This window comes from Pinus tabuliformis, chromosome 3_2, assembly GCF_031772625.1.
Source record: "Pinus tabuliformis cultivar Carrire ecotype Pingquan chromosome 3_2, CPIR1, whole genome shotgun sequence".
NCBI lineage: Eukaryota > Viridiplantae > Streptophyta > Pinopsida > Pinales > Pinaceae > Pinus > Pinus tabuliformis.
In genome coordinates, this window is record NC_142302.1 from 985,202,472 (window position 1) to 985,227,185 (window position 24,714).

The following is a 24,714-nucleotide window of genomic DNA, read 5'->3' on the forward strand; positions in this document are numbered from 1 at the left end:
AATCGAGTTACCCTCATTCAATTGAGGGGTAACATTTCCTACACCCTTTCTCGGATAGGTGGCATTGACTCCAAGTATAGTCCCATAATTGTTTCCATCTCTACCAAATTAGAGAGTGCACCCTTCTATTTGATGAAGTGCCTTGAAGCACTATAATCAATAAGCTATATTCCCACAAAATCTGAAAGAGAGGGCCAATACAAGATAACGCTTCTTTATCTTATCAGAAACAACATTTGATTCTTCATATCTGGGGTTCCTTGCTTTCTCTGAAGCTTCAGCCATTTCCTTGATGACCTGCACTGTCATTCCTCTGATCATTGAAGATGTCCCTGGAATGGTTGTTATCATCATCAAGTGATTTGTCCCTGCCATTTAGACACTCCTTCGCATAATGCTTGAACTTATTGCAACCAAGGCATCTACCTTTCCTTCCACCATTAGATCCGGACTTCCCATTGAAGTGATCTTTAGGTAGGCCATCAGAAGCTTCTGCTGCGCCATTCTGATAATGTTCTCTGCTTCGATTTCACCCTTGGAGAATTTGAGGAGGGATGAGGAATCCATGAAGATGAATCCTCCCAAGTCGGTCCAATAGCTCCAAGGAACCAGTAGCAAATTTCCATAATGTGTTGAAAATCATAAAGTGGGACCTTAGACAATATGAGGTGCAACACTGCAACATTATAAATGTGAAAATTTTTGAATCTATGCAAACAGAAATCCTACTGCAGTCACTGGTTTATCATTTCCTACTTGTTATTTCATTCAACAAGTTAATTAATTATAAATGATGATGAAAAACACTACTGCAGACTACACTGACATTCAGATCATAAACTGAAACAATAGATGCGACAAACACACAAGGGACACCGTTATTTTTGGACAACATGTCACCGAAAAAACCCAATGTGGGAAAACCGGTGCAACAGATAGAGCGTTTGTATTATTAAAAACGCACACCGACTAACCTTTCAGGGAAATCACGGCAACAAGAAATACATACGAGGGTTAACCTCGTTCTCTAAGTCACAACTGATCCACTGAGTGGCCTGACTCTAGCAAACATTGCGAAATCCCAATGCAATCACTACTTGGGCCAGTGTCTTGCCTCTAGGAAACTGCATCTCCCCTTCTGCTGGATTGATTTGTTGGAGGAAGACTGTTGTTCAACCCTCCTGACTCAGAACCTCGCTTCTCTGGCAAAATTTCGAACTTCTAACAAATACTTTGCACAAGCACTGCAAGAGACCCTCCTAGCCTGCGTCAGCACTGCGTGAGCCCCTTCCTGGGTTGCGTAGGCCTCTGAGCTGCTTCTCTAATGCTACTGCTACCTCTTTGCCACGTACTCTTTTGGCTCGAAACTCCTTTCCTATCGAAATATCTGTTTCTGCCACTATCACTTCAACTCAGATGACTTGTTCGATTTTCTTAGCAAACCATGCCCCAGAAAAATCGAACTGACCGATCAACTTGGTGTATCTCCAACTGACCCTCAAGCCTCCTCTTATACTTTTCCTGTTGATGAATCAACGTCCGAGATTAAGTCCCTAATCAACGGCTAAGATTAAAACAAACTTAATCCTCGTCTCTTAGAAGCTTCTCAGCCATATTTTTACTAATACCTATTAATATTTTTATTTTCCTAAGTTTAGACTTAGGAACTCCATTAAAATTATTAATTATTTTAATAACTCACAATCCGGGTGGAATTTCTCCAAACGATTTCTGGGTTTTGGAGATCTCATGTGTTCTAGCCCCTCCACAAAATTCCGGAGCTAGAGCACGACTGATGCTACCCAAAATCAACAATAAAGTGAAAATCAATAAAAGAATGTCGCGTTCTTGCTAACATAGCAGTATTTACCTATGTTCGATTGACTACAATCTTTCTTTTTCTTTATTGCTTTTGAAAAATTCCCGAAGATATAATCATGGTCTCTGTTTACAAGTCATTCTGTATTTAGTTCTCAATGGGGACTTCATGCTATTCACATAATTTATGTTTACACCTTGAACACTGTGCTTATGATAGACCAGTTGGTGTAAGTCTATATTAACTTGTTCAGTGTACAAAATGTTTTAGCTGTATTTTAAAACTGTGTGATATTATGCAGAGTTGTTTTATTAATATTTCCTGTTCTACACTTTGCTAGTGTTTAGCCCCTAATATATTATGATGTTTTATGTTACTTCATTCAATAGTCCTATCTTGAAATTGCTCCCAATTATTAACTTGATTTCCTTGTATCTTGGCCCCGAAAATGTAATGAATGTCTTATGTTTTTGAGTAGTTTCATAGTTCTTTCATGAAATCACTCTTATTTTATTAGCTTTATATTTGATCTGTGAGCCCTCTCGTCGTAGTGAAATCTATTTTCTCACAAATTTTGGTTAAATCTACCTTGTTTTAATACAATTTCTTAGTATAGAGAAAGCAACCATGATAAATGTTTATATGATACCTTGCTGTAAAATATCAACCACCCCTAGCTCCTGTCTTTTTCCTGTGAACATTTCTTTTCATTTGTTTTCGTGCATTTAGAAGATATGCTTTATGATTTTTTTCGGGTCTCAGAGTCTTGCATGGAAAAATATTATTACAGAAGGGACTGCAACAGAATCAGATGAAGAAATTGAAAGCCAAGACGGCGTGGATGGAGAAACAGATGAAGATGATGACACATTTTTTGACACAAAGGAATTTTTATCATCGCATTCTATGAGAAGCATGAGTTCTGGATACACACAAAGATCAGTAGATCCATGTGAGGAGATTCTAGATGATAAGCAGTTTCTCCGCTCAGCTTCTGTGAATGGCATAGATGCAGACATAGAAATGATTGGACTCAATTATCCTCATGTGGAAAGGAGAAAGAAGTTGCCTGAACCATTGGAAAAGGAGAAAGCAGTTGGTCTCTGGTCAATTATAAAAGACAATATTGGAAAGGATCTTTCTGGAGTTTGTCTTCCAGTGTACTTTAATGAGCCACTTTCTTCTTTGCAAAAATGCTTTGAAGATTTGGAATATTCATACCTGATTGACCAAGCGTCGGAATGGGGAAAACGGGTAATCTCTTTTGGCTTTTTATATTATGCTATTTATAGGCCTTTTCATTCAGCTTGTGTTTGTATTTACATAATCTCTTTCTATCATTTACTTTTTGAAGGCATATAGCTATAGTACAGTTGTTAGCATGATCAGTGAACTTCAAATTGTTGTTAGCATGATTGTGCATTCTCATTTTGAATGCATGTTTTCTGTCACATAGATACTAGGATCTTTACTGTGATGCATTCCTTTCTCTTCAGACATGGTGCCCGTGAAATAGAAGAGTTTCAATGATGGCTTTCTTATTTGTGAATTGTAAATTTGTGACGTACTCAATTTAGGTTACGTGATGTTTTGTTGCCATGGTAAAAAATGGGGCATTATGGTATTAAATACTATAATGAGTCTTAAAGGGGTGTACAAATTTTGTTGCCATGGTAAAAAATGGGGCATTATGGTATTAAATACTCTAACAAGTCTTAAAGGGGTGTGCAAAGATATTGAGTGGCTTCTGCTGGTAATCATTTTTCCTTAATTGACATTATGAAAATAATGCAACCTTCACCTACTCTGTTTATCTAAACATTTTTCCTTAGGCGCTACATGATACCAAGTATGACAAAGTAGTCTGGATTTTTTCAAAACTGCTGATTCCCAAATTCCAAGTCTACAGCAAGGGAAGAAACATTGTCAATCTGTCTTTCATCTTTTAGGCCCCCTTTGTGTTTTCGAAGCTTGTGCTGTCAATTTGATTCTTTCTTGTATACTGTTGCTACACTGTTTGTGTTTGTTTTTTCTCAATGTTGTCTTGGTATCCACTAATTATGCTTTCCTGCCAATTGAGATCTTAGGGAAATCTAGCAGAAAAGCTTTCTTCGTGTGTAAGACTAATTAGTTCATTGTTTATTTTTAAATACTTTCTTTTCAGGATGAACTTAGCATAGCCATAGCTTTCAATGGGTACAACAACTACATAACACATCTGTACTCAAATAATTTATGCAATAATGAATTCTAAAATGGAAAGAGAGTACAATGGCCAATGATAATATGGAAAGAGGAACACTGCAATGGGAAGTGTTGCCACAAAATCTAGCAGGCCCAGTGCAAAACTTCACCAGGCAGGGCCAGACCTTATGTCAACAAGAGAAAGAGTTGCCACTGTTATCTCAACAACCTTTCCCCTGCTCTTTAGTGGTATGAGCACAAGGGAGGCTTCCCTAGATCACCTAAAGGATATTCTAATGCTATGGTTCAAGGTGCTAGATATTAGGTCTGTAATATTGGATAGAGTATCAGCACAGCCTAGAAAGGTGTAGATATTGTATACCACAATTCAAGTACTCAATTCCTTGAACATGGGTATGGCTGTTATATGTTAGGGTTTGAATTATTTGAAGTGATAAAGTGCACAATGTCATATAGCAGCCAAAGAAAAGGCTTTTCAAGGATAATCATCAAGAAGGAACAAAGTCCTCGGGTTTCTTAGCAAATCATAAAGGCAGAAGGATTTTCTTTAGTTGATAATTACTTGTAATATCTTTGAATTCTTTGTATCTTTCTTATGTTCTTCTTTTATCTTAGTTCATCAAGCAATTATCAAAAACAAAATATGAAGATCAGGGACACCAGATGTAGGTGGACAGCCAGGGCTAAAACCCCTATATAGGGGAAAACCTAGTCAAGAACTCTTCCTTCAGTAATTCAAATTGAGATGGACCAAGACCCTAGACCAACAAACTTTCCTCCTCCACCAAGTCAACCTTCCAAGATGATATAGTAGTCTCTTCTTATCCAGCAGCTCCAACCCAACAATAATCCAAAAATTCGACTTCCCAGTTGTAGTATTTCGACCTCCTGCAGCAGAATTTCGGCCTCCCAGTTACTACAAAATTTCGGTCCCCTTTCCAGCAGTTGCACAACTTCACACGTGTGGGAAAGAGAGAAAATTTCGATTTTTATGCTTGAAAGAGTCCTCCTTCGCTATCCTTCTTCTCCTTCTTCTCCTTCTTCCTTGAATTTCGCACTTTTTCTTGGCCCAGTTATTGCAGATCGAACTTGTTGTGTGTGTGTGACAAATGAGGTCGAGTTGTTGCCTTTATATAGTGATTATGCTGCCCAATTTTAGGCTAACTTGTCTAGTTTTGAGGCCGACTTGGTGGAGGAGGCCTAGAAGACTAATTTTAATATAAAATAAATTTCTTTCTTGACAAATAATTCCCAAGAAGGGTTCTTTACATTATGACATGGACAAGGACACTTGACACAAACCCTAGAAGCCTGCAATGGAGGCTTTGACCTAAAAATAATTGACCCAAGCATGAAACCCATGCTTTAATAAGTCAATTTTAATAATAATAAAATTTCATTTTCTTTCTTTTGACAAATACATTATATTGTGACTTAAATACATTTATGAAGACCGAACCTAGTTACATTCTTCAACACTCCCTCTTAACTAGGGAGGTATTCATAATTACAACTATATAGAGGTACATGGAAGATCTCCAAAATGAACTACGAAGAGTTCAGGCACACTCAGTGCCATAGACTAGATACCTGACCAGGGTTATCTATCCAGGTGGGACTAAGATGGACTAAAGCTTTCAGCCAGTCTAGGTACCATCAGGTTACTAACCATCAACCCAGGGATCTAGGTGCATATCCAAGTTCAGAGCTCCAAGACTAATGCCACCCTCCCTCTTCGGGATCTAGACATCAACACACAGGCCGACCAAATGTCCTCCCAAGCATCCACCATTAGATGCTTCAACTCTCCCTAATAAACTAGATATATCCATTTGTCCAAGCATGCTTCCAAAGTGTTTCAACCTTCTTGTGGAGAGATTTACTTGTACAATCACAACCCCAATTAGTAATAAACTTTCAAACATACAAACAAGTAAACACAAACCTTCGAGGTCTGGATGCTGCTTATATCATCAACAAGTTATCCAAATACATCTTGTCAGAAGCTTTCTTCTACCACTTCTTTAGCAGCACCAAATATAGCCTTAGTACTTCTCAAGTCTTTTGTTTGCAACTTCATCAATGATGAACATTTATCGATAGTACTTTACTTCAAAGTATTCATTGTCATAATATGCCTTCCCTCTCAACTAGGGAGATATACCCTTTCTTCTATCCAGGCTCCCTCTCAACTTAGGGAGATTAACCACTTCCTTCTTCCATAACATTGGAGAATCTTTTATGGCTCCATTCCTTCTTATGATATCAAGGTTATCTTCCTTCATCATGCTTATATGAATATCTTCATTATCTTGAAGATTGTGTACCTACAAATCTTTCAATAGCAAGTACAACCAAATACAAATATACAGAAGCATGAAGTTAACTATACTAAAAATCAAGTCATTATAATGGAAGCATTAAAACCTTCAAACTTTAGACATCTGATACCTAAACCTAGTTAGGTTCAATAAGAGAAACATATTTTAACCTTTTGTTAGGATTATTGTTAAGACTTGAAGCAACTCAATCAGGGTAACAAACTCTTACTCTGGATTCCACAAAGCCTTAAGATATTAGCAATTTAATCAAATAACAATTCTACTATGCATGTTAGATTCTACTAGGGCTTGTTGCAAACCCTAGATATCAAAACTAGAACATATTAATAATATCATCAAATTCTAGGTTATCAAACTTTACCAAGCATTGTTACAAACTCTAGAATTCATGGACTAAACCATGAGCAATGACAAATAGGTCAGCATATATATATATATAGGATTTTATAATCATGTACTAACGAATTACAACACTATCTACTAGGTAATCCTAAGACACATACATTAATATATTAAAGTTAGAGATATAATTTTTTTTGACAAGGCTAGGGTTTCAATCAAATAGACGAATACACAACTAAGGTTTTATCCCTAGAATCTTATTATAGACATCACAAGGGTTTTTCTCATAAACCCTAATTTATCAAACCCTAAGGATCTAGGGTTTCATTTAAACATTAACAACAAACCCTAAAGGACTAGGGTTTCTATTATAACAATACCAAAACTCTAAACATTAAGAAAATAGGATTTCTAGACTTCATCATCAACCCTAAGTAGATTGGGGTTTTATAAATATAGACATACCCTTAGGTTAGGGTTTTATAGAGAAACTTTTAGGGTTCCATACGAATGATCAAAATATAATGAGGGTAGATTCAATCTGATGATTAATCAAACAAGAATCTCTTACGATTCAAAACCCTAGACATAACGATGTTAGTAATGTAGAGCAAAATTTAAAAGAACAATGACCATACCTTTATATGAAGAGAACTTTGTAACAAAGCTTATAGGCTAAGACATGTGAAAATTCCTATACTCAAGAAACCCCTACTGCAGCAAAAATGAATTTACTTCTCCTACTTGATTTTAATATACATTATCAAGTTATTTTCTGAAAAATACTGAAGTAAATTACTTTTGCAGCCTATGCCAATTTAACTTGATTACATGAAACAAGAAACTAAGTAAAGAACAAGATACATAAGACACCGTTATATTTGGACAAAATAGTCCCCGGAAAAATCCAATGCAGGAAAACCGGTGCAACAACTTTGAGGGTTTTATATTATTAAGCAGTAGTTCTGAATACAATGTTGGATGCCCTCCCGACAATCCAGTTACAGAGAAAAATATAATGGCAGAAAACTAAGTGAGATTACCTCACTTCACCCGGCAATTTCTGGTTGGTCCGAGAATAGAACTAGCAAATCCCCGATTATCTCTGTGTTGGCCCTGCGTAGGCTTGCGTCAGCCTCAGAGGCTCTGCGTCAGCCCTGCGCTGTCTCTTCTGCCTCTTGGAGCTTCTGCATCAACCTCTCCTGGCTGTTCTGGCAGCTCCCCGACAGTTCCAGATTTTTGCGTGAAGGAAACTTCCCTTCTGTGCTGGCCCTTCTGGCTCTGCGTCAAGCTTGTGTGGGCCCAGACTGGCTCAGCATCAATCCCTCTAGGTGTTGTGTTGCCTCCATTGGTGGCTCTCCGCCTCTCTGCCCAGTATCGTAAACTATCACTTGCCCTTTGCTATACAATGATCACTTAGTTTGAATTTCTCAGCTTCCTAGCCACATAAATTTCGAACTCTAGATCAATTCGTTCTCTCGGTGTGTTCCTGAATGAACCCCAAAGCCTCCTTCTTATACTTTTCTCGTAGAGACTTCAACGACTGAGATTAAGTCTCCAAACAACGGCTAAGATTAAAAGCTTGACTTGATCCTCTTTCTAGAACATTCTCACCCGTATTTTGATTAATACCCATTAATACTTTAGTTTTCCTAAGTTTAGACTTTAGGAACCCCATTAAAAATATTAATTATTTTAATAAAATACAAGCTGGGTGGAATTTCACCAAACGGTTTCTGGGTTCTTTAGAACTCATGTACCTTAGCCTCTCCACCAATTTACATGGCTAAAGCACATCTGATGCTACCAAAAACTAACACTCCCTCGTAGCGAGAAATGTGCTCTAACAACAATGTCCAACTGCATGCTGCTCTATCTTTGAAGCATCTCCTTTTTGCACTGTTGCTGCCATCAACACTATGCTATTGCTGCTACTGTACTGCTGCCCATGACACTGCCACTGCCACTGCTGCATCTGTACTACAACTCCCTCTCAAATGTTGCATCTGCTATGCTGCTAGCATTACCACTACTAACACTGCATTTGTACTGCAACTCAGTTGCTGAGAGAAGCAACTGAAAAACACCCAAAATTACTAAACTAACTGTGTTCAGCGTAATACCATGTGAATGTTGGAATCTGACTGCTACTAGTCTTTGACCCTCTGAATCTTCTGCACTGTTGTTGCCTTCTGCACTGTGTCATTTGTGCTGCTGCCAACCTTGCTTTGCACTGATCAGTCTCTTGTCTCAGGCTATTGCATCTGTCTCTTCAACTAACCCATTGCATCATCTGACACTAAGTACATCTCGCTACTGCTGAATCTTGGGCTCCCGTAGTAAGGAATTGATCCAAGGGGTGGGTTCCTCAAGGATCCTGCCCACATGTAGTCCTCTCGACTACAGTTCTATATCGCCCCATGTCACTCCTGGAGATGTGTGGGCACTCATGGAAAACTCATCTTCGTCAAGTTTTGTTGGAGCAACCTTAGGATCATGTTTCTCATCCTTATCCTTTTGCTTCAAAGGACACTAGGATGCAAAGTGGCCCATCTCGCCACATCTAAAACATTTCACGTTTGAAATGTCTTCCTTCCGTTTCTGCATCTGTTGTCCCTTTGATGCTAGAGCTGCGTTCTCCTCCTCCTCCTTGGTCTTTGTGCCACTCCCACTGCTGCCATTGAGGTTGACCTTAACCAGATTCTTCCTTAATTCTCATGTTGAAGGGCTGCCCACATCTCCTCCCATGAAGGTAGTCTTTCCCTGCCCAATATACTTTGGACGAAGATTTGCCATTCATCTGAGACTCCATTGAGGGTTGTCCTTACCATCGCAGTAGACTGAGGAGTAGACCCCACTGTAGCAAGCTAGTCTCTAGTGTCTTGAAAATAGGAGTTAACCCTTCTCCCTTCTGCATCAATGTCCGCTACAACTTTTGTTCTAAGTACATCTTTAGCTGTTTAGAAGAACCTTCATATAGTGAAGACAAAGCTTCCCACATTTCTCGGGCTGTATCTTTTCTCTGCAAGCGTGAGACCACATGATCTCGAACTCCATCGAGTATGTACCTCTTTGCCTTTGCCTGCTCGGCTTTGTACTTCTTCTTCTGATCATTGTCCACGGGAGCAACCACAAAACTATTGACATAAGCTTCGAGATCGTACTCCTCCAGAACAGTTAAGATTCTGGTCTTCCATATGACATAGTTGGAAGCTCCTTCCCACTTGTCCTGATTTTTGAGCCCATGTGATGCCATCTCACCCAAACTGTCGAATTGACTCCTCTAGTCACTGCACAACAATGGTCTGTTGCCTGACAAGTGAAAAATTTGGACTTTTGGCAAGAAAAGTCCTCTGAGGAGAAAAAATCCCCTTCTATGTGTCTTCACTCTTTTCCAACGGATTTCTGCCTCCGCAAAAACTGCGCCCTTCAAGCACTGTGCTGAGGCTCTGCGTTATGAAAATTCCTACACTCTTAAGGAACCCCTACTGTAGCAAATCTGAATCTACTTCACCTACTTGATTTTTAAATTACATTCATCAAGGTCTTCTTCTGAATACTGAAGCAAATTACTTCTGCAGCCTACACTAATTAAATATTTGATCTCTTGAAACAGAACATAGAGCAAAGAACAAGATACAGAGGACACTCTTATTTTTGGACACAATAGTCCTCGGAAAAACCCTATGTGGGAAAACAATGCAACAACTCTGAGGGTTTTATTATTATGCAGGAGAAATCTCTGAATACAAATCTACGATGCTCATCTAGCAATCCTTTACAGAGAAAATACTAGTGGAAAATTTGAGTGAGTTTTGCCTCACTTCACCCGACAAAATTCTGGTTGATCCGACACAAAACTGGCTGACCCCGACTATTTTTGCATCACCTCTTCTGCCCTTTGCGTCAGCTTTCCCAGTTGTTCCGGCAGTTTCGGCAATTTCCGACAGTTCCAGCTGTTTCCGCTGTCCCTGGCAGTTCCAGCTTCTGCCCTCTGCGTCAACTTTCTTAGTTGTTTTGACAGTTCCCCATAGTTTCAGCTGTTCTCGACAGTTCTGAATTCAGCCCTCTGCGTCAGCGTTCCCAGTTGTTTCGGCAGTTTTGGCTGTTCTTGGTAGTTCCGGCTTCTGCGTGACAGACAACTTTTCTGCTCTGCTGGCTCTCCCCACCTCTCTGTCTGTATTCTCCGGAAAGTCCTTCTCTTGGATTCTCACTACCCATTTGCTGCAGAATGATCACTTAATTCAAAATCCTTAGCAAACCCTGCACTAGAAATCGAATTCTTGATCAATTCGTTCTCTCCGTGTGTGTTTTGAAATGAACCCCAAGTCTCCATTTTATACTTTTCTTGTTGAGTCTTCAACGGTCGAGATTAAGTCTCTAATCAACAACTAAAATTAAAACATGAGTTGATCCGCCTTCTAGATCATTCTCACCCATATTTTGATTAATACCCATTAATATTTTAATTTCCCTAAGTTTAGACTTAGGAACTCCATTAAAAATATTAATTATTTTAATAAAATACAATGCGGGTGGAATTTCACCAAACGGTTTTTGGGTTCTTTAGAACTCATGCGCCTTAGCCTCTCCACCAATTTTCAAGGTTAGAGCACTTTCGATGCTACCAAAATCTAACACTCCCTCTTAGCAAGGAAACTGCTCTAGCAACAATGTCCACCTATATAATGCTCTGTTTTTGAAGCATCTCCTTTCTGCACTGCTGCTGCCACAATCACTGTGCTGCTGTTGCTACTGTACTACTGCCCATGACACTTCCATTGCTGCATCTGTACTACAGCTCACTCTTAAACACTCCATCTGCTATGTTGCTAGCACTGCCATTGCTCACATTGCATCTGTACTGCAACCCAGTTGCTGAGAGAAGCAACTGAAAAACATCCAAAATTATCTGAATTTAATTGTGTTCAGCATAATACAATGAATGTTGGAATCTGACTGTTGTTGACCCTCTGAATCTTCTGCACTGCTGTTGACCTCTGCACTGTGCCATCTGCACTGCTACCAACCTTGCTCTGCGCTGATCAGTTTCTAGTTCCAAGCTATTGCATTTGTCCTCCAAACACTCCACTGCATCATCTGACACTAAGTCCATCTCGCCATTGCTGAATCTTGGGCTCCTGTAGCAAGGAATTGATCCAAGAGGTGGACTCCTCAAGGGTCCTACCCACATGTAGTCCTCTCGACTACAACTCAATATTGCCCCATCTCCATCCTAGAGATGCATGGGCACTCATGGCAAACTCATCCTCATCAATCTTTGCTAAAGCAGCCTTAGGATCATGTTTCTCATCCTTGTCCTTTTTCTTCAAAGGACACTGGGATGCATAGTGGCCCAACTCGCCACAACTAAAACATTTCACCTTTGATATGTCCTTCTTTCGCTTCGGCTTCTGTTGTCCCTTCGACGCCAGTGCTGTGTTCTCCTCCTCCTCCTCCTTCATCTTTGTGCCACTCCCACTGCTGCCACTGAGGTTGACCTTCACTAGGTCCCTCCTTAACTCCTCCTGTTGAAGAGCCACCCACATCTTCTCCCATGAAGGTGGTTTTTCTCTGCCCAATATGCTTTGGACAAAAAGTTGCCATTCATTCGAGACTCCATTCAGGGTTATCCTCACCATCGCGATTGGCTGAGGAGTGGACCCCACTGCAGCAAGTTGGTCGCTAGTGTACTGAAGATGTTGAAGATAGAGGTTCACCCCTTCTCCTTTCTGCATTAAAGTCCGCTGCAACTTCTACTCCAAATACATCTTCCGCTGTTTGGAAGAGACTTCATACAGAGAAGAAAAGGCTTCCCACATCTCTCAGGCTGTATCCTTTCCCTGCAAGTGTGAGACCACATGATCTCGAATTCCATCGAGAATGAGCCTCTTTTCCTTCCCCTGCTTGACTTTGTACTATTTCTTTTGGTCGTTGTCAGCAATGACAACTACAACACTTTTGACATAGGCCTCAAGATCATATTCCTCCAGAACAACTAAGATTCTGGTCTTCTATATGACATAATTGGAAGCACCTTCCAACCTGTCCTGAACTCTGAGCCCATGTGATGCCATCTCACCCAATTGTCGAATTGACTCATCTAGTCACTGCTTAGCACTACTCAGCTGCTCAGCAAGTGAGAAATTCAAACTTTCTGGCAGAAAGTTATCTGAGGAGAAAATTCCCCCTCTACATATCTTTGTTCTTTTCCAACGGATTTTTGCCTCGGCAGAAACTGCGCCCTTCAAGGACAGCATTGAGGCTCTACGTCACTCCCTCTGCCTCTGCAAACTCACGAATTGGAAATCATACCTCTTTGTCATCTCACTCAGAGAGAGATTTCCTCGGATCTGCTTCTTGGCAAGGACTGTGCAATCCCTTCAAGGGGATTCGAATTGCTTCCAAGTGCAGCTTTCGGCCTCACTGCTCAGCACTTGATCTGCTCTTCCTGTTTCAAAATCAATGCTCTGATACCATGTGAAAATTCCTACATTAAAGGAACCCCTACTACAGCAAATCTGAATCTACTTCACCTACTTGATTTTTAAATTACATTCATCAAGTTATTCTTCTGAATACTAAAGCAAATTACTTCTGCAGCCTACACTAATTAAATATTTGATCTCATGAAACAGAAAACAGAGCAAAGAACAAGATACATAGGACACACTTATTTTTGTAAACAATAGTCCTCGGAAAAACGCAATGCGGGAAAATCAGTGCAACAGTTCTGAGGGTTTATTATTATGCAAGAGAAATATCTGAATACAACTCTAGGATGCTCATCTAGCAATCCTTTACAAAGAAAACACTGGCGGAAAATCTGAGTGAGTTTACCTCACTTCACCTGATAGAATTTTGGCTGATCCGACACAAAATTGGCTAACCCCAGCTATTTCTGCGCTGGCTCTGCATCAACCCTGTGTCACCTTCTCTGCCCTCTGCGTCATCTCTCCCGGCTATTCCGACAATTCCCAGCAGTTCCGACAGTTCTCGATTCTGCATGACAGGTAGCTTTTCTGCGTCAGCTCTCCCGTCTACTGCGCTGCCTCTTTGTCAGCTCTTCTGACTGTTCTCGATAGCTCCGGTAGTTTCAATAGTTCCCGGCAGTTTCAGCTATTCCGATAGTTCTGGATTTTGCATGACAGACAACTTTTCTGTGTCAGCTCTCTCGGCTATTGCGCTGCTTCTCTGCAAGCTCTCTCTGCCTCTCTGTTCTGTATTTTTCAGAAAGTGCTTCTCCCAAATTCTCTCTACCCCTCAACTGCAAGATCTCCTCAATCGATTTTCCTCCATAGAACTTTCACCTCAGAAAATCGATTTCCTCAATCTCTCTATGTGTGTTTCCAAATGAACCCCAAACCTCCATTTTATACTTTTCCTATTGAGTCTTCAACGGCCGAGATTAAGTCTCTAATCAACAGCTAATATTAAAACATGACTTGATCTGCCTTCTAGATCATTCTCACCCATATTTTGATTAATATTTTAATTTTCCTAAGTTTAGACTTAGGAACTCCATTAAAAATATTAATTATTTTAATAAAATACAATCCAGGAGGAATTTCCCCAAACGGTTTCTGGGTTCTTTAGAATTCATGTGACTTAGCCTCTCCACCAATTTTCAAGGCTAGAGCACTTCCGATGCTACCAAAAGCTAACATCCCCTTCCATCCTTGTGTTTACCTCTCTTTCTCTTAGACTTCTCTCCCTCTCTCACTCCTCTCCTTCTCTATCTCTTCATTCCTCCTCTCCCTCTAATTTAGTTTATCTCCTTCAGTGCAAACAATCAAAGAGGATAAGAAATCACTATCTACATTGAAATCAATGCATCTAGTGCAAGGAATCTTCTTCCCTCTCCCCCCTCCATCTATATCTATATCTCCCTCTATCTCTTCCCCTCAACTCTCTCTCTCCCCCTCAACTCTCTCTCTCCCTCTCTCTCTCTCTCTTTGCCCTCCAACTCTATCACTGTCTCCCTCCCTTTCCGCTTCTCTCTCCTTCTTCCCCCCCTTCTCTCCATCTCTCCTTTGTCTCTCTATCTAACCCCCAAGCATAAACATTCTCTCTCCATCTCTTCCTTGTCACTCCCTCTCTCTCTCCACTTTTCTCTCTATATGTCTTTCTTCTTCCCTCCCTTTCTCTCCTTCCAACTCCATCTCTCTATCCCTCCCTCTCTCCTTCTTTCTCTCACTCCCTCTATCTCTCCACCTCTATCACTCTGTCTTTTTTCTTCCCTCCCATATATATCTAGAGTTAATATATATCATTATAATATAAAAAAGTTTAATATTGTATTAATTAAAAGTTATTAAGTTGAATAATATTAATATTAATATTAGATTTAATAATAATATTAATATGAATATTAATCTTTCAATATTAATATTAGATTTGATTGTGTTTTTTACATGGCATGATAACAAAATTTATAATAAAACTATATTAAATGAATATTTTCAAATATTACAACTTTGACGTGGAAATATTTGTATATAGAGATTTTAATGTATCTATAGGATATGGTTTTCCTTTTAAAGATTCATTTTACAAATAATTAGTTAAAATAAATATTAAAAGATTTTAGAGCGAGATTTTGGATTCTTTGTGTTGAATTAACCTTTTTACTTTGATTTAAGAAATGATAGTGGCGTTGGTAAAGAGTAAAGATGTTTAAAATTTTACCTACTTTGGAATTTTAATATGGTAAATTTTTTTGTTGAAGGTAAATTTATGATCTATTCAAATTCAACGTATATGATAAAAAAACTATTAAATGCATGAGATAATTGTATTGTAATTTGTTTATCTAAAAGCATGAGATTATTGTATTGTAGTTTTTTTTTATTTATATGGTTATTTCATTTTTGTTTTGGGCCATCCTTAATTTGTTTTTTATTTTCATTATTATTATTTATTGGAGAGACGAACATAAACATTATTTAGATTTCTAATTTTTTATTTTTATGTTGGCCGACATTAGCTAAAATTGAACTTTGAGCATAAACATACTTACACATCGGGGTCATACCGGGCTGTAGAATGCGCCTCTCGACGCAATGATTACATAGACTTACTGAATGGCCCTTCTGTTGATGAGATGGAGAAAGATGTTGCTGATGATCCCATGGAGCCTATGGACCCTTTGGATCCTCCATGTGATCCCCCTGCCAGGAAGAGACTGTTAAAATTGGAAACTAGGGCCAAACTCCATGTTTGTCATCTTATTTATGGCAACTGATATTTTTCTTGGACTCCTCTCATCGAGAGGTGTAGGATTGATCTAAAGATTATCCGATTCCGATAAATATTCATGGAGATATGAATTTATTTGTGTTATGGGACAATTCATCAAGGTTGGCTAGCAACCAAATAACCCCCACATGTGCTCAACGTTTTAGTATAAAAGGAGGTGACTTGACAGTTATTTGAACACACACTTGATTTCTCTCCACTTGTTTTTGGTTTTAGTGGAGGAGAAGTCTAAGAGGAGGAAGCCCTAGACACAGTAGGGAAGGAGCCTAAGCTTGAAGTCTAAATGCTGTCCTAGATGCTCTACACATGACCTAAATCAAGGAAGACACAGTCTGCCCTAATCCAATACGCTGTCAAGGAAGACACAGTCATGTTGTGAAGGAGATAGCCCTAATCCTATAGTGCAAACTCGTTGGAGAGGAGGAAGGAATAACGTGGTGTTTTAGGGTTGTTTCTAGGGTCTTTTTGAAAACCGAATGGTTGTGAGGGGAGGCCGAGGCAACTCCCTAGAGGGCTGAGGCAAGGAGAGGCTGGTTCAACCTGTGTGGAGGTGTCTTGGGTGAAGAACTCTTGAAGGAAGGGCAATGTATGGTGCTGTAGGTGGGCCGCAGGTCCTAACTCATCTTTGGAGGGCAACATGGAGTTGTTGAGGGGATATCTATGCCCAGGTCAACAACCAAGGGTGCCAACACCTCTTCAAGAGTAGGCCACAACCAAGGAGGGACTGCTTTGAGGACGTTTGAGGGTGGGCAAACCCTGAACAAGGTTGTTGCAGGCTTGTGGAAGCTTGTTGTAGCATGCTGTAGGAATTGAGGGTAGGTCGAGGACTTTGTAAGGGCTAGACCCGCCCAGGATTACAGTGAAGGGTCTCAACCCCACTAGGAAGGGTAGCCGCATCACCTTTGAGCAAATCTGGGTGGAAAAGAAGGCTGACAAATGGACTATGATATGCCCTAACAAGGCCTAGTTTGCAGCAAACAAAAGACATCAAAACAATGAGCTAATGTATGTTATTTATGACATTTCTTGTAGGTGTTGGATCCTAGATGAGGATTAGATTTGGATTGTGTTAAGGCAGCCTGTGGAAGTCAATGAGATGAGGGCAGATCTCGTGATTAGATGCCCTAGACTAGTGACAATTTCCATAGTGGTTGGGCAGCAAATTTGGAGTGAGAGTTTGTTGTGTATTGGGTCAAAGTGTTGACTATTGCATGGATCACAATCTATCTTGCTGCTGGGCTAGGCCATAGCCCATAGCCAGCAGCTAAGGTTGTATGGCAGCATGACTAAAGTAGTGTGGCAACATGACAGAAGTAATGGTGCATCATGGTGTAGATCAGTGTTGCTGGACATGGTGCAGCATTGGTACAACAATGGGACAACAATGATACATGATGCAGTACAATGATGGGTACAATTATGATTAGTGAAGCATGATGAAATGCAGCATAGTGATGATGGGTGCAACATGATGATGAGGTGCAACATGGTGATGGAGTCACCTTGGAGAATCAGTTGAAGCAGCGTGTCTTCAACTGATCTCATGTATCATCTTCTTAGAGATGATCTATGCTCTTATCTAGTTAAGTGAAAGTGTTGACTTTTGTTGAAAATGTACTCTCTCTCTCTCTCTCTCTCTCTGCTGAACTATTGAAGAACATATAAGAAGAATTGATCAAGGGTTTCCCCACATTGGGGTTTGTCCTTGGGTAGCGCCACATCTTCTGTCCTCTTGTCTTGGCTTGCCTTCTGCGATTTATGTTTATGTTCTATCAACAATTTACTATTATGTTGATGTGATTGCTAATTTGGAGAAGTTATTGAGCTAACTGTGAAAATTGAAATAAATTGCTGTAAGCATAGAAGATACCTAAAATTAACATGGTATCAGAGGTGAGGTGAAGACAAAGCCCAAGCAAGAGTGAAAGAGCGATCACTGAAGACAGTTGGGAAAGGACAAAAGGCTCAATGTGTTCCTCATCCCTCTTCAAATTCACCAAGGGTGAAATCCAAGTGGAGAATATTATCAGAATGGTGCAGCGGAAGCCTTCGATGGCCTACCTAAAGATCACTTCAAAGGGAAGTCTGGATCCAAGGGTGGAAGGAATGACAGATGCCTTGCTTGCAATAAGTTCGCCCATTATGCGATGGAGTGTCCAAATGGTAGGGACACATTACTTGATGTTGATAAAAATCATTCCAGGGACATCTTCAATGATCAGAGGAATGACAGATAATGTAGGTCATCAAGGAAATAGCCGACTCTTCAAAGAAAGCAAGGAACCCCAGGTATGAAGAATCAAATGTTGTTTTCTGATAAGATAAAGAAGCATTATCTTATATTGGCCCTCTCCTTCAGACTCTTTGGGAATCTAGATTATTGATTATAGTGCTTCAAGGCGCTTCATCGGATAGAAGGGTGCTCTCTCTAATTTGGTAGAGATGGAAACAATCATGCGACTATACTTGGAGTCAATGCCACCTATCCTGGAGAGGGTGTAGGGAATGTTACCTCTCAATTGAAAGAGGGTAACTTGATTCACTTAAAAGAAGATCTTTATGTACCTAATCGCAAGAAGAACCTGGTGTCTATTTCGGCAATGGAAGTCAAAGGTTTCATGGTGGCATTCATCGATGGAAAGCTACGTGTTTGAAAATAGAATTTTCAAAGATGCTTTTATCCTTGAGTTCAAGATTGGCAATTTGTATCAAGTTCCAAGAAGTCCATTGGGGACCATGTCAGTTGACACATCTCATTTATAGCACCGAAGGTCTACTTATTATGGGGCCCTACCTGATGTGAGTCAGATGGTCACAGGGATGCTTGAATTCAAGAAGAGCATGAAGGTACATGTCTGAGATGTACCGAAGGAAAATCTTACAAGGGGACCATTCCACTCATGTAGCAGGTCCATAGGTTTGGAACAACCTGAGGGGTTTGAGATCATGATCAAGAATCTCATGTATTTAGGTTGAAGAAAGCTCTCTATGATTTAGAGCTAACATCCCGGGCTTGATATGGGAGGATTGATAGCTGTTTGATGAAGCTGACATTCACTAGAAGTGAAGTCGATCCAAACCTTTGCTTGAAGGTTGTGGATGGTAGACCTCTCATATTAGCACCTTCTGAAGACGACCTCTTTTTGACAGGTGAAAACCCTCTCATTTACAAAAGTAAGAGGGAGTTGAATTCCGGATTTGGAATGGTGAACTGCAAGCCCGTGACTACCTCGATGGAGCTTAACTTTCAGAATTTATGTGGTAGGATGCCGGACCTGATTTGGGAAATTCCTTTGAGTTTCATAAACTCATTCTAGCATTGATGTTCTTGGTGAACTCCTGTCCGAATATATGTTTTGCAGTTAGCATGTTTAGCTCATATATGGTTGAGCCTCACTGGATTGGTGCCAAGAATCTTTTGAGATATCTTCGGGGCACAATCTCTCATGGATTGAGATACTCTGCAAGAAATGTGAAGCTACATGATTATTCGAATGCTGACTGGGCAAGCAGTGAGGAGGATCGCAAGAGCACTTCTGAGTGCTGGTTCTCTTTGGGTTCTGCTACGATATCTTGGATGAGCAAGAAGCAGAAGACAATTGCTTTGAGCATTGCTGAGACCGAATACATAGCTACGAGTATGACCTCTTGCGAAGCTGTGTGGTTGAGAAAGCTCTTCAATGAGCTGTTTGGACACATGATGGATACCGCTGTGATCTTCTATGACAACCAGAGGGAGATTCGTTGTTGAGGAATCCTGTATTCTATGATTGCTCCAAGCATATAGACATCAGGTACCACTTTATCTGGGATATGGTACATCAATGAGCAAGGAGGCTCCATCGCATTGGGACTGATGTGCAGGTCGTCGACATTTTGTCGAAGCCCCTGGGAAAGGTCAAATTTGTGACTTTCCAAGAACGATGTGGAGTCGTTGAGAGACCCTCCTATGAGGATCCTGTATGATGCATGCATTGAGCTCTGGGAGCTTCGAGGGGCTTGGGGTACTTCTTGGAGCAACAAGCGACCATAGGGCAACTCACCCTCGCCTATTGGTGTGCTATGTACAGGGTGAATGGTTCAGCCTTCCCCTGTGATACCCCGTGGCAACTTATGGACAGGATGAGTGGTTCTCCTGTCAAGGCATCCTACCCATGCAGTTTGGGACTCATGGGAAGTACCTCTCATTTGGCCAATGAGCAGGGAAATGAGGATAGGGACCATAGAAGTACCGATAGACACATCATGTATCTACCATATTCCATATGCTAGGATGACCGACATTGATCTGGGATCAATTGGAACTAACTTTGGGTCAGTAAGAGTGATATAGTTCACTCTCTCTTGATATTGATCTGGGATCAATGAAACTGACTTCGGGTCAGTATGAGTGGTTTGATGCACTCTCTTTTGATATTGATCTAGGATCAATTGGAACTGACTTTGGGTCAGTAAGAGTGATATAACTCACTCTCTTTTGGAACTGATCTGGGATCAATAAGAGTGGTATGACACACTCTCTTCATATGGGATTGACTTCAGGTCAGTAGAGAATGGTATGAAACATTCTTGATCAATTCTTCTTCTTCATGGTTCAGCAGAGCAGAGCAGAGTAGAGCAGAGCAGTGTAGGGCACTGATGGCAGAGATAGTACAGTCTGGCAGATAGATCAACAGATAGAGTTCTTCCTAGTTGAGAGGGACTGTTAAAATTGGCAACTAGGGCCAAACTCCATGTGGGTCATCTTATTTATGGCAGCTGATATTTTTCTTGGACTCCTCTCATCGAAAGGTGTAGGATTGATCTAAAGATCATCCGATTCCGATAAGTATTCATGGAAATATGAATTTAGTTGTGTTATGGGACAATTCGTCATGGTCGGCCAACAACCAAATAACCCCCACATGTGGTCAATGTTTTAGTATAAAAGGAGGTGACTTGATAGTCATTTGAACACACACTTTATTCTTTATTTCTCTCCACTTGTTTTGGGTTTTAGTGGAAGAGAAGTCTAAGAGGAGGAGGCCCTGGACGAAGTAGGGAAGGAGCCTAAGCCTTAAGTCTAAACGTTGTCCTAGATGCTCTACACATGACCTAAATCAAGGAAGACGCAGTCTGCCCTAATCCAATATGCTGTCAAGGAAGACACAGTCATGTTGTGAAGGAGATAGCCCTAATCCTAAAGTGCAAACTCGTTGGAGAGGAGGAAGGAACAACGTGGTGTTTTAGGGTTGTTTCTAGGGTCTGTTTGAGGGCCGAATTGTTGTGAGGGGAGGCCGAGGCAACTCCCTAGAGGGCTGAGGCAAGGAGAGGCTGGTTCAACCTGCGTGGAGGTGTCTTGGGTGCAGAACTCTTGAAGGAAGGGCAACGTATGGTGCTGTAGGTGGGCCGCAGGTCCTAACTCATCTTTGGAGGGCAGCGTGGAGCTGTTTAGGGGCTATCTATGCCCAGGACAACAACCAAGGGTGCCAACACCTCTTCAAGAGTAGGCCGCAGCCAAGGAGGGACTGTTTTGAGGACGTTTGAGGGTGGGCAAGCCCTTAACAAGGTTGTTGCAGGCCTGTGGAAGCTTGTTGTAGCATGTCGCAGGGATTGAGGGTAGGCTGAGGACTTTGTAAGGGCTAGAACTACCCAGGATTACAGTGAAGGGTCTCATCCCACTAGGAAGGGCAGCCGCATCACCTTGGAGCAAATCTGGGCAAAAAATAAGGCTGGCAAAGGGACTGTGATATGCCCTAACCAGGCCTAGTTTGCAACAAACAAATCAGACCTCAAAACAATGAGCTAAGGTATGTTATTTATGACATTTCTTGTAGGTGTTGGATCCTAGATGAGGATCAGATTTGGATCGTGTTAAGGCAACCTGTGGAAGTCAATGAGATGAGGGCAGATCTCATGATTAGATGCCCTAGACTAGTGACAATTTCCACAGTGGTTGGGCAGCAAACTTGGAGTGAGAGTTTGTCGTGTATTGGGTCAAAGTGTTGACTATTGCATGGATCATAGTCTATCTTGTTGCTGGGCTAGGCCATAGGCCATAGCCAACAGCTAAGGCAGTATGGCAACATGACTAAAGCAGTGTGGCAGCATGACAGAAGTAATGGTGCAACATGGTGTAGATCAGTGTTGCTGGACATGGTGCAACATTGGTACAACAATGGGACAACAATGATACATGATGCAGTACAATGATGGGTACAATCATGATTAGTGAAGCATGATGAAATGCAACATAGTGATGATGGGTGCAGCATGGTGCAACACAATGAGGTGCAGCATGATGATGAGGAGCAGCATGGTGATGGAGTCACCTTGGAGAATCAGTTGAAGCTGCATGTCTTCAATTAAGTTCAACTACCTCATGTATCATCTTCTTAGAGATGATCTATGTTCCTATTTAGATAAGTCAAAATGTTGACTTCTGTTGTAAATGTACTATCTCTCTCTCTCTCTCTGCGGAACTATTGAAGAACATATAAGAAGAATTGATCAAGGGTTTCCCCACATTGGGGTTTGTCCCTGGCTAGCGCCACATCTTCTGTCCTCTTGTCTTGGCTTCTCTTCTGCGATTTATGTTTATGTTCTATCTGCAATTTACTATTATGTTGATGTGATTGCTAATTTGGAAAAGATATTGAGCTAACTGTGAAAATTGAAATAAATTGCTCAAGCATAGAACATACCTAAAATTAACAGAGACGCCTTTGACTTCACAATACATTACAGGATGTCGAAAGACATGTTTTTGCCAAAAGAACCTTTAGAGAAAGCAAGAAGCCATGTCAGTACCAGGGATACATTGTAGCTACGAGCTCCATCGTATAGGTTGAACCTCTCACTTTTGAAGAAGCAGCGAAAGAGCAGGTTTGGAAGGATGCCACCGCTGAAGAGTATGAGTCTATTATGAAGAATGATGTATGGGATGTTGTTCCGAGACCTAAAGGAAAGTCTATTGTGACTTCAAAATGGCTATACAAGATCAAGCATGAAGCTGATGGAAGCATTGAGAAGTATAAAGCAAGGTTTGTGGCTAGAAGTTTCTCCCAGAAAGAGGGAGAAGACTATGATGACAAATTTGCACCAATTGCCTGATACACTACTATTTGTTCTATTATTTCCCTTGCTGCTAGTCAAGGATGGACCCTCGACCAGATGGATGTGAAGACTGCATTTCTCCTTGGTATACTACAAGAAGAAGTATATGTTGAACAAGCTCAGGGATTTGAAGTGAAGGATAGGAAGACTCATATTTGCAGGTTGAAGAAAGCTCTATATGGTTTGAAGCAAGCCCCCAGAGCCTGGTATGCCCTCATTGACAGCTACCTGGTGAAGCTTGGATTCACAAGAAGCAGCGTTGACCCAAATGTTTGCTTCATAGTGGTCCAAGGTATGCCTTTGATTTTGGTTTTATATGTTGACGATTTATTCTCGATAGGTAGTGAGCCCTTGATGCTCGAGAGTAAGAGGGAGTTGTTTTAGTTTTAGGTATGTTCTATGCTTAGAGCAATTTATTTCAATTTTCACAGTTAGCTTAATATCTTTCCTAGATTAGCAATCACATCAGCGTTAAACTAAACTACAGATAGAACATAAACATCAATCACAGAAGACAAGCCAAGACAAGAGGACACAAGATGTGGCGCTAGCTAGGGACAAACCCCAATGTGGGGAACCCTTGATCAAATCTTCTTATATGTTCTTCAATAGTTTAGTAGAGAGAGAGAGAGAGAGATAGTACATTTACAACAAAAGTCAACACTTTCACTTATCTAGATAAGAGCATAGATCATCTTTAAGAAGATGATACATGAGATCAGTGGAAGACATGTTGCTTCAACTGATTCTCCAAGGTGACTCCTTCACCTATCATTGTGCTGCATCTCGTCATCATGCTGCACCTCACTGTGCGGCACCATGCTGCATCCATCATCACAATGCTGGACCTTATGCTGCACTGTTGTCCCATGTGCCATTGTTGCACCATGCTAGCCACTGTTGTCCTATGTGGTATACTGTTGTCCCACTGTTAGTGACATGGCCATTCCATGTTAGCTTGCTGTCCCATTGTTTTTTTGCTGTCCCATCACAGCTTGCTATACGTTGCTGCTGTCCCAATAGCTTTAACATACCTTGCTTCTGTCCCATGTGTTTTTGCAGCACCATGTAGCCCAGCTGTCCCATTTACTAGCACTGATGTACAATGTCATTGTTGTCCCATCATTGTGCTGTTCCATTGAACATTGTTGTACCATGTCCTAGGACCCTCATCCATTAGCATCCTCATTGCCAAAATACCATCTGCTGCATGCTACAACTCACTATTCAAGGTCCACTCCTATGCTGCCATGTAGGCCTGGTTAGGGCATCATTACAGTCCCATATCCAACCTTCAATTTTGCTGTTAAGGAGTGCAGTTGCCCTTTGTTAGGAGGTTGACCCTTCTTGTTGTGGTTCTGGGTAGTCTAGCCCTCTTTAACAACCTTGACCTGCCTGTAATTATTGCGGCACCCTACAGCAAGACTGTGTAGGGTTGCGACTGCCCTTCCATGGATCTGCACTCCTCCAAAGTGCCCTCAAATCAGTCCTATGACTGTGGCTCTTCCAGCAAGGGAACTCGACCCTCCTTCACCCTGAAACAGGCCTTAAACTAACTGCGTTTAGCCCTTAAACTTACCTCAGAGATACGCTGTCCATACAACCCTTCCACGCTGTCTAGGGCAGCCTCCTAATGCTGCGGCTAGGGCATGC

The 24,714-nt window shown here is 40.9% G+C and overlaps 1 protein-coding gene across 1 annotated transcript in view; it reads left to right on the top strand.

The window, feature by feature from the left end:
- LOC149183915 (oxysterol-binding protein-related protein 1B-like) overlaps positions 1-24,714 on the top strand; it is a 298,066-nt gene that overhangs the window by 260,386 nt on the left and 12,966 nt on the right. The window contains exon 5 of the mRNA XM_089417310.1: positions 2,610-3,073. Within this exon, the coding sequence (XP_089273436.1) occupies positions 2,610-3,073 (464 nt within the window). The remainder of the gene's footprint in view (positions 1-2,609; positions 3,074-24,714) is intronic.